Below are 16,351 nucleotides of genomic sequence, written 5' to 3' on the forward strand. Positions count from 1 at the left end.
CCCCGACCGGCGTAGGAAAGGGGACGGACGCTACTCTGCTCGTACCGTACACTCCGCCGTTCGGTCCGTACGAGCGTAGGTAAGTAACTGTCTTTGTGCGATTTTGTACTGTCTGGTGAATTTCAGGCATGATAATTTTTCTGTATAGATAAATAATAAAAACCCTGGTATGTGAAGTAACGCTAAGTTTATCAAGTACAAAACGATACTTTAGACGATGGCAGATATACAGATTCCAAGATCAGATATATTCTCAGGAACAAATGACAAATACATACAATTAAAGCACCAAAATCTGTGCCATAAAAATCAGAAGCAGTAGAGATATGATCTAATCATGGGAGAAGCTTTCAATAAATGACTCATAACATATATCAGTTTCAAGAAATAGTTGTAGAAAGTGCACTGAAACATGTTACTGAGGATAAACCTGGTCAATATACATGTTCGAGATTTAGAGAGAGAAATCTGGTCTAGGGTATATACCCGAGACATAAAAGCAGAGCTTGGAAGTAAACTGAGTTTTTTTATGAGTCCTGTAATGTAATACGTCTAGCATACAAACCCGACCCTGTAACGTAATGGAGCCTAGAATTTCAGTCTTTAAACATAACCAATTCAAAATACTAACCTGCCCCAGGACATATATAGAATTTTATAACAAATATTCCAAAACAAAAGTCATATGGAACTTGGTTCCAGAACATGTTCATGCTAAAATAGTGTCAGAAACATGAAAATCTTATCAAAACCACACAGTTTTGATACAAAACCCAGCTATAATATTCTTCCAGAACATTCGCGATTTCTAAACAAAGAACTCTAAAACACAAGACTTCGTGAACCAGTGCTCATCTAACACCAAGGAAAATACAAGATCTGAGATATATCTCATATTTTATTATGTTGCAAACGAACACACATAAACTGACCTATATTTGTTTATAATTCAAATTTTTCGAAAATATTGTTTAAAAATATTAGTGGATTAAAAAACTCTACAATGTGGTGATTATATAATATCTCTGAAGAACGTAATTTTGAAATTCACGAGGCTTGAGGTCTTCGTTCATGGTTATGTTGCTGACTGATATCCTAGGAGAAAAGGAAGAACATATATATATTTATATATTGCACAACACCTGAAAACAAAGCTACCGAGTTACTGTACTTTTCTATTTTAACTTTTCATCTTAGAAAAATTTGATTTGTGAACATATCAAAACAAATTATAGGTTAGAATAATTTGTAGCCTGTAGAAGGTTCGTATAAAGCGAGAGAAAGATAAAGTTAAAAGGCGTTAAACATGATACACGGGTATACATGTACATACCTCCTACAGAAAATAAAATAAGATAAAAAAAACAAAATCAATGTTTGGTGAGGTGTCTAAACAATTGAAAGTGCATTAAAAAGGTCGAAACTGGAAGAACAAAATAAAAACAAATAAAACACGGAGATAAAAGAAAGCTTCTTGTATTTTATGTCAGCCAGAAATAAGTCATGAAATTGATCTTCTATCTTACATTTCAGACGTCTGAGGGGCCTGGCTGTGGTCGGTGTCGTTCTGTTGGTGATTGCCCATGGAACAAAGACTGCAGTTAGAAACAGAGAATGGTAAGTCCATCTGATGCTTTGTACATACAGTCAATTTACTTGTTCGCTATTTCACGAATATGCATTACCTGTACATAATTAATTTGTTCTTCACTCACATGTATTACATGTATTCGTTCACATTCACACGTACGTAATATGCCTCTTTATTTTATCTTTTACGTGTGAAGTGAAATGTGTATGTTGGTTTAACTGTCGCCTGAGTAAGCAAGAGTTTATTACTGTTGTCGTTTCTTGTCTTTTTTTTATAAATAAAACACATTTTGCTCTAGGGCGCTACATTGGAGACAAATTAGATTTGAATGAAAATTGGCCATGAAAAGTCAGCTCTGTTTCTAAGTCAAGAATTATCAGACTCAGCCAGGATATTAAGTTATAGCATGGCTATACGTTTCTGGCTTTGTTTAAGAGGTAAAAAAACAGACATCACATGACATCCGTACCTGGGTTTTCTTCTAGCGTCAACTGTCCACTTTCATTTAGTTCTTTATGTATCTACTTGACGACTAAGTTGTTCTTTTGAACTCTATGGCTTGAAGGATCGTTTGTTTATTTTGAATTTCGCGCAAAGCTACACGAGGGCTATCTGCGCTATCCGTCCCTAATTTAGCAGTGTAAGACTAGAGGGAAGGCAGCTAGTCATCACCACCCACCACCAAATCTTGGGTTACTCTTTTACCAACGAATAGTGAGATTGACCGTCACATTATAACGCCCCCACGGCTGAAAGGGCGAGCATGTTTGGTGGGACATGGATTCGAACCCGCGACCTTCAGATTGCGTATCGAGCGCCCTAACCACCTGGCCATGCCGGGCCGACTTGAAAGACAGAGGGGCGTGATGAATAAAAAGCAAGTGTGTATCTTTCGTGAATTTTAACTTTTAATTATTTCACCATTTGTGGAAATTTCCTACTATACATTCAGACTTTGGCTAAATAAACAAAAGATCTTATATTTCATGCATTAACTATTATTGTGTTATTAAACAAGAAGAAACGCTCATTATTTATTTATCCTAAAAACGAAATGTGTGATGAGTAATTCAAGTACATGACAGTAAAATGTTTTTCTTTCGACTAAGGTACATATTTTCTCTACAGTAAATAATATACCATTTAGACAGAGATAATAGAAATGACAGTGTTTTTGAGTGAAATGTAAGGCATAAATGTTTAGATTTGTACAGGTCATTTCTTAATTGTTGGACGACATTGTGAAAGCTGCTACATTATTAGGAAACACATGAATGCTTACCACAATATATTGCAATACACTAAACTGTTGGACAGATATTATTTTACTTTGGCTTATTCTGAGAAAATCAATTACGAGAGGATCCATATATGTTGTACAGGGCTTCTGATGAAACTCTGTTTTCTTCCGGTCTCCGAGTAAACCAGAAAAATGCCAAACTTTACAACAACTTGGGAAAAGTTTTAGAGAAGCAAGCTCAATACGAGGAGGCCTTACAATATTTCCAACAAGCAATTAGGTAAGAGAAGTTTTTATAAGTTGGAAAAAGCTACTTAAAAGCAAGCTCTTATTGCAGGACTGGAAAACGTCGTCTTTTTATAAGAGCATTGATTGACCAAGACAAAACGGATTTACTTGACCAACTTGTGTCTGACCTAGCTTGAAGTTGCTGATTTTACTCCTTGTTCGTGAACTAAATAACTTGTCTGTTTTTGTGGCATTTCTATTTTTTTTTTACTCTTGGTTTTAGAAGCACGTAATACGTTCAACTGTACATGTCGATCTTAACAAGATATCTAACATAAAACTACTATTTTGTTGGCAAAGAATCCTTTTGCCTTTGCTTTTTATATTACTAATCAACAGAGCTAACAAGATGTATATGAAACTACAGAATGCCTGTATTTAAGCTTTCCTTCTTTCTTGCTTCTTTCAGAATTCAACCAGATGACATACGAGGTTATCTAAACTCTGGCTGGCTTTTCACACTCATGAAGAAATATCAAGAAGCCGAGTTGGTGTACCTCAAGGTACTCGTGAGTTATGTTACTGTTATTAAGCATCTCTCTCTCACCCTTGAAATAGATATAATTTCAGAGCCACGGGAATTGGATTATATCTGCTATAACTGTTCTTTGATACTGCCTTTGCCTATATTTTAACATTAGCAGATATGTTAGGCTTTGGGGGAGATTCGATATATTAAATATCTTGAAACAAAACCAAAAGTCTGTTTTATGAAAAACTAATCAATTTACGATTAAGTGATAGGAGTCACAATTATACAAAACATTTAATTTTATAATGTTAAAGTGATTTCAAAATGTGGCCTTTCTTTTTCTTGTTTGTTTGTAAAACATTGGAAGAATATTAAAGACTTTGATTTTTCGTTCAGCATGTTTTTTGTTTTTCTCTTAATATCTCATCAATAATTTTTCGTGTCTCTACGATCAATCAAAATTTCTTTTTATAGTGCCTTTTATTTTATATTAGATAAAATACCTTTAGATTTTCTTAGCATGTGTTCACATTATATGGTGATAATGAATCTTTGATGGAAACGTGACTCAAAACTATTTGTAACTCTAGAATTGGGTAGCCAGTTTTAAATATATTTTCCTAAACTATTTAAGTTTTGGTTTGAATTTCGCGCAAAGCAACACGAGGGCTATCTGCGCTAACCGTCCCTAATTTAGCAGTGTAAGACTTGAGGGAAGGCAGCTAGTTATCACCACCCACCACTCTTGGGATACTCTTTTACCAACGAATAGTAGGATTGACCGTCACTTTATAACGCCCCCACGGCTGAAAGGGCGAGCATGTTTGGTGTGACGTGGATTCGAACCTGTGGATTGGGAGTCGAACGCCCTAACCACCTGGCCATGCCGGGCCAACTATTTAAGCATCAATTGGCTTGGTTATAAGACTTAGTGTTTCTCGGTGGGACAGTGGTAAGTTTACGGACTTACAACACAACAAATCCGGGGTTCGATCCCTTCAGTGAACACAGCAGGTAGCCCAATGTGGCTTTGATCTAACACAAACAAACAAATATAACTTAGTTTATTACAGGTTCTTAATAAAATGTGAGTCTGTCATAATATAAAATACTGTTTAGTTTAGATATTATTGATTAATTTAATGATATAAACCCAAAATAGTAATATTAGGGTTAAATGTCATGTGAATAAGTACCCCCTTTTTTCAATACTTTTATCATACTACCAACTCTAGATTTCCTGTTATCATAATAAGAAAACCTTTTCTTTGAGATATGGACATTTGGTTAATCAAAAGGAAAACTCCACGTTATGTAGCCAGCTGCCCAAGTTACATAGTAAAAGAAAAATTTGATTGAATATACTTATTAAGAAAATCGCGTACGTAATATCATTTTCAAGTCGCGCGTTCACTTATACAATTTTTGTGATAATATGACCTTAAGCCTAACATTACTTTGTAATAATCTGTATTACCATACCTTTATAATTTCTATATCAAATTGATATTTATTATTTCTCAGAAAGTTTTAAAACAAATATACTTTTCAAGTAACAAGTTTATTAGATATTTTAGTACATTTTCATATTTAGTCAAATCCTCTTTGCTCTGACCTTCTTAATCTGGTTAATCTAACAGAAACATCATTTTTATTAAATATTCAAATATTTTGATATTATACTATCAATGGTGAAAAAAATGTATACCTTTATTCGATATCTATATAGCTATCTTCAAACACGTAGAAAAAAAAGTAAGCTTTATTTCCTCAACAGGCCAAATCACTCCTTCCTCGATCCAGTCGTGTCAAGTCCTCAGAAGCTCGTGTTACTCAAACACACCTACAGCTGTTCCTCAATCTTGCGTCGCTGATCTCACGCAATCACACAAGGCTAGAAGAGGCAGATGCGGTAAGTGCAGAATATGCGAAGTAAAAACAAGTGCAGAAGTTAAGTTAATTTCATTGTTCGAATGCACAGTGCTGTCATAAAAAATAATGTTTATAATTTTAAGTCTATTTTCTACTCTCAATGTTTACGACAGGCTTGTTGATTCACCTGTTTTTCTGAATGATGATTAAAGATAATTCAAGTAAAAATAAATAATTGTTTTAAAATAAATAGATCAGTTGTGTTATTAATCCTTACCTTAATTCTTAATTTTGTAAATAACTCATATAAAATTAATTAAAGAATAATACACACCATCATCTTAATCTAGTTTACAACAGAACAGTTGTTGTTCATTCAATACGGTTATATAAATAGCATTTCAACCGCTACTTTGGTTGTTATATTCCAGCTGGCAAACTCTGGTATTAGGCGAAAGGCCTCGTCGGCACTGGATATGGCAGACATAGTTTGGTTGCCATATTGTTAAATAATCAGAATAGAATAATGAGAGAAATTTTCTCGTATCAAACCAGATAGTATAAGTTCTAAGAACGTTTGAGGGAAAGCAAAGAAGAATGTATAATATGTCAATCACATTATATATGCTGTATCCAGCGCTGACGAGGCCTTTCGCATAACACCAAGGCTCAGCATACGTTATGTTTTGAGAGTCGAGTGCAGCCTAGTGGTTAGTGTGTCTGAGGTTTCGTGTCCCTTTACCACCAAAACAAAAATTGCTCTGCGCACTTTTGGTCAAATCTCACTTTTAGTTCTGGAAGAAATAGACCAATAGTTGGTGATGGCTGATGTTGGATAGCTGCCTTTCCACTAGTCTATCACCTCAAAATTTGGAACGACTTGTGGATCTAGCCCTCTGTTAGCTTTGCAGGAAATTCAAGTTATGCTTGTAAATGAACTACAGCCATTATGTTCGTTGCCATAAAGGGAAAATACATCCACAACATGAACTAGTTCATCAAAATAAATCGAATCAAATGACCCAACAATGATGTAAAAAGGATTTTTGATTGTTGAAAATGTGTACGTAACGTTGGAGGACAAAATATGCATATTTACCATACATTGATTAGTTGTTATTATAAAGCAATTGCTATCATTACATCAATGATGAGGATTTGAGTTACATTAAAGGGATAATGACATCTCTCACGTAATTTTTGAATATCCTCACAAATAATTCTCTGGAGACATAATCACAACTTTTACACTCTAATTACATGGAGACGCCCCCCAGTAGCACAGCAGTATGTCTGCGGACTTACAACGCTAGAAACCGGGTTTCGATACCCGTATTGGGCAGAGCACAGATAGCCCATTGTGTAGCTTTGTGCATAAATTTAAACAAACAAACAAAATACATGGAGATACAAATAAAACCATATTCTGTACACACATAATAGAATATAAAAGGATTTAACCACTGATTTAACACATATTCTGTATACACATAGTAGAATATAAAAGGATTTAACCACTGATTTAACACATATTCTGTATACACATAATAGAATATAAAAGGATTTAACCACTGATTTAACACATGTTCTGTATACACATAATAGAATATAAAAGGATTTAACCACTGATTTAACAACTACGTCTGCCCAGCAACGAGGACATTTACACATCGATTCACGGTAACTGAATTTTAACCCTGAGTTAATAAGTTACAAGATATATTTGCACTGATTCACTGTAACTGGGTGTCTGACAATGTCATTATACTATTCGACACTTTTACTATAGGAATCTTATAAATTCTGCTCGCTTTAAAGATTGCATCCTCAAAATAAATGCTCTCATGGATGTTATGATCAACTGCAGAAAAACATGGGACTTTTTCGACTACACTAACACGAATGTCCTTCTCTCGTCCACCCATACACGTCGTCGTCGTCGGCGGCAGGTTAAACGATTATAAGTATACCGAATGATAAAATTTTCTACTTTCAATTGTCACCTAGCTTGTATCACAGAGTATCGTTTCGTGAGGTGCCAGAGTAATTTAAAGTTAATTTATCAGTTGTATCACATTTCTTTTCAGCTGTATCAAGAAGCTATCAAACTGAGGTCAGATTACACGGGAGCTTATCTAAATCGAGGAGATTTTTTAATGAAAATTAATAGGTAAGTAATTTCGTTTGCTAAAGGCGAGGATAAAAATAAATAAATTTATTCAATCAAAATGTATACATTTTCATAAGTTCTGTTCTTGTCCATATATATATATAAGGAAACATGATACTTCTATGAAACTGCCTTAACTTCTGACACGCGCATTATATTAATTATCTGTATTCACTACTAACAACTGATTTAGCAAATAATAGTACTGTGTTTTCGCGAGTAATTATAAATTGTTAAATGACACTAATTATCTGTTTTTGCTGATGATTTACATATTTTACGCTTGGCACTTTAATATATAGACAATGTCAGTTAGTGCTTTGCTTACTATTACTCGTATATTACACATGATAATGAAAATGATAGATTAAGTTGAAAATTGTTCTTTGAAAAGTATCTTCAGTTTCTCTCTCTCTCTGTGTTTTGGTTACATATAGATGTATTTGCATCTATTGCCTTTCCTTTGTGTTAGTTTGAAAGATCTTCATTATGAAATACTAAAAATGAATTCTTTCAAATTTCTTAAACTAATATAAAACGTTTTTATCTTGTCATAATTGGCTTTCAATGTCAATCGTAGTGGCTTAACGAAAAATGTGATAATATTTTGATGCTTTTATTTAGACAGAATGTTTAGCTTTCTAATTCCGATATTATGTGTCATGTGCAAAATAATCACAAAACACTATAGAACTTGTATCTTTTCGTTTACCATATATTTCTACAAATTAAGGTTACTTGCGTTAAGCCTATTTGCTACCTGTGTATCTTGTTTCTGTGGAAACTTAAACTATATATCATTGAACGTCATGGCATAAATTTGTGAAGCATACATGTACTGAGTGTTTTTTTTTCCCTTTCATAAAAACTGGTTATAGGTTTCTGTACCTTGTTTATGTTCTTTTATGTACCTAGAGAAAATAAAAGCACGTCGTCATCTGAAAAGTTTTATTTTTCAGATGGAAATGACCTACCACACACACACACAAGATGTGTACAGAAAAGAGTTTTGAAATATTTCCGCTTTGGTCGGAAATAAGAGGTTTATGAGTACTGCTAGCCCAATAAAAATTCATTTAACTTCAGGATCTAGTCTTGTTCTTACTGTATTATCTTGTACTTTTTTATGATTTCCAATTCTTTGAAACTCTCTAGAAAGGCCTAATATAATGTCTCCATTCGGTTTGGTCCGGCATGGCCAGATGGTTAGGGCGCTCGACTCGCAGTCTGCGGGTCGCGGGTTTGTATCCCCATCCCACCAAACATGCTCGCCCTTTCAGCCGTGGGGGCGTTATAATGTGACGGTCAATCCCACTATTCGTTGGTAAAAGGGTAGCCCAAGAGTTGGCGGTGGGTGGTGATGACTAGCTGCCTTCCCTCTAGTCTTACACTGCTAAATTAGGGACGGCTAGCGCAGATAGCCCTAATGTAGCTTTGCACGAAATCCAAAAACAAACAAATCATTCTGTTTATGCAGTTTTTAATCCAGATTATTGCTTCTTTACAATGCTTTTAAATATTAGATATCATATGGTTGTAATATGGAATAGAGTTCGAAGTCCTGCTTGTTGTGCTAGCTCCACAGATTTACACAATGTTTTGTTTCTCTTTCTAAGTTTAAAATGTGAAATTACGTTGTTTTTTTTCCTTTGGTATCATGACCTGGTTTGACTGTGGTGGCTAACTACTCCGATACTTCTTTTAATTTTTAGGAAATTCATTTTGATTTAAAACTATTCTTTGCTTACAACAAGTGAATGTATCGCTCCACTGATTAGAAATCTCAACCAAGCTCATGTTTCCGGAACTGTACAAATTCAATTTTATAGTTTGTAAGTTCTCTCTACAGGAGTTCACTTTGTCCCTCTGAAAGCATCGTGATTTTGCTCACACTCGTATAGAAATATAAATTTTACAATACAGGTGAAAATTATCCAGCTTCCGACTTTGATTTCCCTAAGGCACGTTTCAAGAATTTGTACATCGCAATTTCTTTTCATAGAGATGGTTGCACTCGCTAATATTGATCCATACTGTCATCTGGTTGTTCTGTAAAACTCTCTTTCCACTTTTTCGACATTTTGTGTTTAGTTCGAAGACTATACTTATTCCAGCATGCCTCTATAACTTGTTCTGGCGGTTCTGGGAAACTTTAATCCATCTTTCATTGCTGAAAAATTATTTATTTTCTTTATTACCGTCGTTCGAGCGTGTCATCCATTGCTGTATGTTCGTGTTTTATTATAGTTCTCCACACGACGTTGGACTAGTATTACACAAATATCATATAATGTTTAAAAACATTACATCTGGCGTTGTTATCAATTACATTTGAGTTAATTGTTTTATTTTACACGATAGGAATCGCATTTAAAGCAGGTATTATTAGAGAGTAAGACAGTAAAGAATAAATAAGTAAATACGAATATATGTATGTGCCTACATACATATATTATTCGCTGTGTTGTGGTCAGTTAACACAAACTCTAGGTAGTCTTACTGCAGAATCCACCTAGCTCTATATGAAGAAAAAAAGTAGTTCCGAGGAACATTCAGCTCTACTTCTTTCGTTTACGGTTAATCTTCTGACAAGATGTTAAAATGTTGTTTATTAATCAAATAAAGCGTTAAAAGAAATATTACATTCTTCGAACTTAAAGACAGCTATGGTTCTCACAGATAGAATTCAGGGCCCGGCTAGGCCAAGTAGTTAGGCGCCACACTAACTGAAAATTAAAGAAATTCTACTTATACAACAAACACGGCTCAAAATTAAGAGACGTAAAGAATTATATATTTGTTTTCGTACATTTTATACGGTTTTAAAAGGTGGTCAGTTTTACTTTATTCTGTTGTAGTTTTTATCATTAAACCATAATCTCCTGCTTTTATGTCGATCAGTTTTGTTAGACACAAGTACAGCTATAATATCACTAATAATACGACACTTGCATGCACGTGGACGTGACGAAATGCAATTAAAGATATTTTGATTATTTTGAGCCGGATCAAGCCTGGGGTAAATATTCTTTAAGATTCATATTATTGTAACAGTGACATTCGAATACCACAAAAGAAAGAGATTCCGTTTTCTAGGCTGAAACTTTTACCGATACGTATTTAATATATCAATTATATATTGCTCCATTTGTAACTATTTTTTGCGGTTCCTTTTTCAGAACAAAAGAAGCAGAGGCTATGTACGAACAGGCACTACAGTTTGACACCCACAACCCGGATCTTTATCACAATGTAGGTGGTAAATATTGCGCTTACTTGATAAGAAAACCCTATGATTTTCTCACAGAAACAAGATGTAACCGTTTTTATAAGTATTATATTTCCCATAATTTCTCTTATAGAAATATGATGTAACCGTTTTTATAAGTATTATGATTTCCCATAATTTCCCTTATAGAAATATGATGTAACGGTTTTTATAAGTATTATGATTTCCCATAATTTCACTTATAGAAATATGATGTAGCCGTTTTTATAAGTATTATGATTTCCCATAATTTCCCTTATAGAAATATGATGTAGCAGTTTTTATAAGTATTATGATTTCCAATAATTTCCCTTATAGAAATATGATGTAGCAGTTTTTATAAGTATTATGATTTCCCATAATTTCCCTTATAGAAATATGATGTAGCCGTTTTTATAAGTATTATGATTTCCAATAATTTCCCTTATAGAAATATGATGTAGCTGTTGTTATAAGTATTGGTATTTCCATTTATGTGTAACCTACATTAATGCTACTACAAGCTATTGTTTCCGTCGTGACTATCATTGGAAACCATGAAAGATCATATATATATATATATATGCGAACAAAACGTACTGGTGATTTAACGTGTGAAGATTATACAGTTCGTGAGTAATACAAAATAATTACTATCACACTATTAATGCAAGTTTTCTCTGTAGTAAGGGTTTATTATTATTAAAATGAATGATGCTTTGTTTTCTCTTTCTTCATACTTAGCTAAACATTATTCAAGCAAAATTCCTTACATTTCTTGTTTTACAAAGAATTGCGTCTATCACGCTAATGAATCCTATCCACAGAAGATAAAATCTTGCGCCTTTAGAAAAGTGTTTTACTTTGTTTTTTTAACAGAACCACGCTTGCCAACCATATAATTTATGGATGAATATAACGTCATCTCAAATAAAAACTAAGTAGAATAAGAACCAAATAACAGAGGTTGTTTTAACGAATTTTTAGGACCTGTAAAGCTTATGCTTCACTTAGAAACTGATAGAATTAAGTGCAAGTATTTCCGTAACATCATCCGCCGTATAACCAGTACTTAAACCATTCTTCCGTCTAAGAGAGTAAGGTGTTATAAGAACCCAGTCTTATGATGTATAACGCCTATGTTGGTAATGCGTGATCTATTAGTTGGTAATAAATGAAATAGTACATCGCATTATGACTGGTGGATCACGCTTCAGTTAAAGTGTAGCTGAAGTGAATTTTAATGACACTGTTGACACGTAGACTACATTATTAACAATATGAACTACGCCTTTTAACAAAACTTGAACCTTCAGTTAGATATTCTTGAGATTACTTATGTGTGACGATGAATGTTTTTAATAATAACTGATACATTTCTTTTTTTATTGCATTGGAATCGATAATAAAAAAAATCATTCACGTGACCAAGCACGTGATTGGATTCATATTTTTCTACAACCACTGAAAGAGTAAATGGTTTTCTGCTAAAACAGCAAGAAATTTCTTTGTTGGGTAACAGAATGGTTACCGCGGTAATATGATCACGTTAGAAACATGTTTTCGGTTACTATTAGAACATGCTTTGCTCTTAACTTGCATCAGAAACAGAAAAAAAAAGAATCTTAACAAGCGAAGGGCATTAGATCAGGTGGGTGTAATTGCTGAATGTAGTTCTATATAATAATATTGTGAAAGAGAAAATGAAAAGAAAATGCTGGAAACCTGTTGTTTTTTTTTTGTTTTGTTTTACATCCAAAACTGTAAATGTGGTTTCGTTTTCTTGACATTTAAGTATGTTAGGAAGTTAAGTTCTTAAATTCCATTTTATTTTATTTATTATGACATAATTAAACAAATCAATCAAATGTTTTTTGTACATTACGACATGAAAGTAAGATTTTTTTCCTTAACATTTTGTGTACTAATTCCTATAGGGAGATTTACCACTCGTGTGATATTTTTGACAGGAGCTGCAATAAAGCGGAATACTATACAATAAGTGATAATATGTTCGTTGCAGCTCGAATTCAAATATGTGTAAAAATAGTTTCATATTTATGTTTTGTCTCCCACGTATTGCTGCCCCCAATAAGTTTTCCACTCAATACCAGAACTCGTCATTTCGGCTGGACTATGAGAGACAAAATATTTTATAAAACGCTATTTACAGGATAATAATTTAAAAGTTACGGATTAAACACCGAAAGGTAGCGAAATATTGGAAAACCAATAGGCAGAAAAGTTGTTGTAAAAACAATGAAAAAATGTTAATGGAATGTGAAAAAAAGCATCCGCAGTTAGCTTGTTTTAACAAAATATTTAATGCTATTAGTCTTCCAATCTTCCGTAAACCTTTAAAGTATCATATTGAATATACGATTAACGTTTCATGGAATCTTTTGTCTCTCATTGTCCAACCCATGTGATGATTTATAAGAAAGAAATATAGATTTAACCACATAGGCTACAAAGATATCGAAATTAAAGAATAGGTCAAACAATCGCCAAGTTTCTATTTGAAGAGGATGATGTTTTGAGCTAGTGCTCTTCGTCAGGTCGTACAGCTGACAACAAAAGGCGCATGCGCAGAATTTAAAAATTGAATGCGTAGCATTTTGAGCGTTGAGCATGAAATTACATCTTATACATAAATATTACAAGTCAAGAAAACGTAAAACAGATTGAAATTAAAATGGAAAAATTAGTCGTTCTATTTTGTGAATGCCTGTTGGAGCAATAAAGGTCACTGTGAACCAGGATTTCTTTCAGGTGTTTGTCATGTCTGTAAAAAATAAGGGGGTGGGTTCTTGAAAAGAGATTTAGTGGTAAGGTCTTCAGTAAGTATTGTGTAGTTGTTTAATATAATAATATATTTCATCTTATTGCCCCCCCCTCCGTGGCACAGCGATATGGCTGCGTACTTACAACGCTAGAAACCGGGTTTTGATACCCGTGATGGGCAGAGGACAGATAGCCCATTGTGTAGCTTTGTGTTTAATTATAAACAAACAAACAGTTGATCTTCTTGTTGGTCTGTTGGTGTTTTAACACAAGGCGATTGGTGTGTTCTTTCTTGGTAGGGTTGAATGTTTGCTCCTGGATATATGAACTAGCTTTGGTAGCTGGATCGTGGATGAGAGAATTAGGGTAATGTCGTTTAGAAAAGAAAGTTTCCGTGTCTTTGGATTTTAATTTATAATCATTATCATCATCATCACTACTTAGCTTGCGTAGTTGTAGAAATTGTGAGTATGGTATTGACTTTTTGTTACTGTAAGGGTTGGAAGATTCGAAATGTTTGTTTGTTTTTGAAAGCAAAGCTACACGAGGGCTATCTGCGCTAGCCGTCCCTAATTTAGCAGTGTAAGACTAGAGGGAAGGCAGCTAGTCATCACCACCCACCGCCAACTCTTGGTCTACTCTTTTACCAGCGAATAGTGGGATTGACCGTAATATTATAACGCCCCCACGGCTAAAAGGGCAAGCATGTTTGGTGGGACGGGGATTCGAACGCGCGACCCTCAGATTGCGAGTCGAGCGCCCTAACCACCTGGCCATGCCGAGCCAAGTTGAAATGTACGTACGTGTGTGAATGTGTTTCTTTGTAATGTATACTAGTGGTCAGATGGTCGTCTTGTATGTATATATTAATGTCGAGAAATGGGAATGTTGTATCGGATATTTCCCAAGTAAATTTTAAAGAAGTGTGGAAAGAGGAAATATAGTGTAGACAATTTCTAAATCTGATTTTGGTATGTATGCATGCAATCCCTAGCATGTCGTCAATGTAGTGACGATACATCACTGGTGCTAATCCGTTATATTGATTAAACATAAGAATTTCGGTATATCCAACAAGGAGGCCGGCAAAGGTGGAGCCCATTTTAGTTTCCATGGCGACCCTGCAGATCTGTTTATGGCAGTTACAATTAAAAGTATAGACACTAAGTGTGAGTACAAGTTGGGTTAAACATAGAAGTGTGTGTGTTGAAGGGTTCAGTATGGGTCTTTGGTCTAAGGAAATGAAGTGTTCCTTTCCAGTTAAATGTGTGTTCTTGATTAAAGTAATCAAAAGAGTTGTGTCCTTTATGTGTGTTTGTAAGTTCATGACGAATGGTGAAAAAAAGTCGTCAAGGTAACAGGATATTTGTTCTGTAGGGCAACTGCATATAGATACAATGGGTCGTTCCAGATATCCTTCCTTGTGGATTTTAGTGAGAGGACAGAAAGTGGGAGTTCTAGGTTCACTTACGATGAGATTCTTGGCTGCAATGGGTAATTCTTCAGCATCTGTCATTTCTTCAATTGTGGATGTTATTAGGTTGTTGAGGTCATTAATTGGGTTGTTTCGAAGATGGGTGTAAAAAGTACTATTCTTTAGTTGTTTCAAGGCTTCAGATATATATATAAATCCTTGCGCCAAACTACAATGGCTTCACCTTTGTCCGATGGTTTTATAACAATGTCATCTCTTTGTTGCAAGTTATTTAAAGCCAATTGTTCGTCGTGAGAGATATTTATAGATTTATTTTTCACGTTTAAATCCAATTAATTGATTTCATTCCTACACTTACAAGTGAAGTAAATCTGAGCAATGAACTCTCCGGAGGATGGCGTCCATGAGAAGTGTTTTGAGGAAAATTTAGAGAAGGGATCACAAGAAGGGGTAATTTTTGAAGAATGTGTTTCCGAGATTTTGTAAAAATTGGTTTTCAGTCTTAATATGAGAAACAAATCGCTCGATATCTTCCATTGTGCCAAAGGTATCGACGCTACTATTGATAGGGACAAACTTAATTTCTTTATTTAGGATATTCTTTTCACTGGGCGAGAGTTCAAGCTGATGAGTTCTGGTATTGAACGAAAAAATTATTGGTCAGCAATATGTGGAAAACAAACGTTAGATCTGAAATACTATTTTTACACGCCTCTGATTTCGAGCTGCAATAGACAAATTAATAGGAATGTGGATAAAAGCAAATATGCAGTTATTTTGTTTTTACAATGATTTTTAAGCCTTTTGGTTTTCCAATATTTCGCCGGCTTTCGGCGTTTAAACCATAACTTTTGATTATATGTTCACTATATGTTTGAAATGTCATTCTATTTAACATTAGAGTAGATACATAATATTAACGCCCCCCAGTGGCATAGCGGTATGTCTGCGGACTTACAACGCTAGAATCCGGGTTTCGATACCCGTGGTGGGCAGAGCACAGATAACCCTTGTGTAGCTTTGTGCATAATTAAAAACAAACAAACATAATATTAACTAATTAAAAAACGTGTGTTATATTAGATATTGTATTCTTCTTTGTAGTAAAGCACAAAGCTTCACAAAGGGCTATCTGTGCTCTGCCACCACGGGTATCGAAACACGGTTTCTAGCGTTGTAAGTCCGCAGACATACCGCTGTGCCACTGGGGGGCTAGATATTGTATTCACCGTATCGCTTTCTAATATTATAT

At 34.4% G+C, this 16,351-nt stretch overlaps 1 protein-coding gene and 1 long non-coding RNA gene across 3 annotated transcripts in view; one reads left to right on the forward strand and one right to left on the reverse strand.

The window, feature by feature from the left end:
* Positions 1–16,351, forward strand: part of LOC106461470 (transmembrane and TPR repeat-containing protein CG4050-like) — a 132,681-nt gene that overhangs the window by 101,081 nt on the left and 15,249 nt on the right. For both annotated transcript variants that reach the window (XM_013921294.2, XM_022388441.1), the window contains exons 10-15: positions 1,534–1,617; positions 2,974–3,111; positions 3,529–3,622; positions 5,369–5,503; positions 7,551–7,633; positions 10,813–10,885. In XM_013921294.2, coding sequence (XP_013776748.2) covers positions 1,534–1,617; positions 2,974–3,111; positions 3,529–3,622; positions 5,369–5,503; positions 7,551–7,633; positions 10,813–10,885 — 607 coding nt within the window. The remainder of the gene's footprint in view (positions 1–1,533; positions 1,618–2,973; positions 3,112–3,528; positions 3,623–5,368; positions 5,504–7,550; positions 7,634–10,812; positions 10,886–16,351) is intronic.
* The window catches only part of LOC111086265, a 48,310-nt gene continuing 37,365 nt past the window's right edge, over positions 5,407–16,351 (reverse strand). The window contains exon 3 of the long non-coding RNA XR_002610987.1: positions 5,407–5,485. This is a non-coding gene — a long non-coding RNA (uncharacterized LOC111086265). The remainder of the gene's footprint in view (positions 5,486–16,351) is intronic.

Source organism: Limulus polyphemus, unplaced genomic scaffold, assembly GCF_000517525.1.
Source record: "Limulus polyphemus unplaced genomic scaffold, Limulus_polyphemus-2.1.2 Scaffold966, whole genome shotgun sequence".
In the NCBI taxonomy this organism is placed as follows: Eukaryota; Metazoa; Arthropoda; class Merostomata; order Xiphosura; family Limulidae; genus Limulus; species Limulus polyphemus.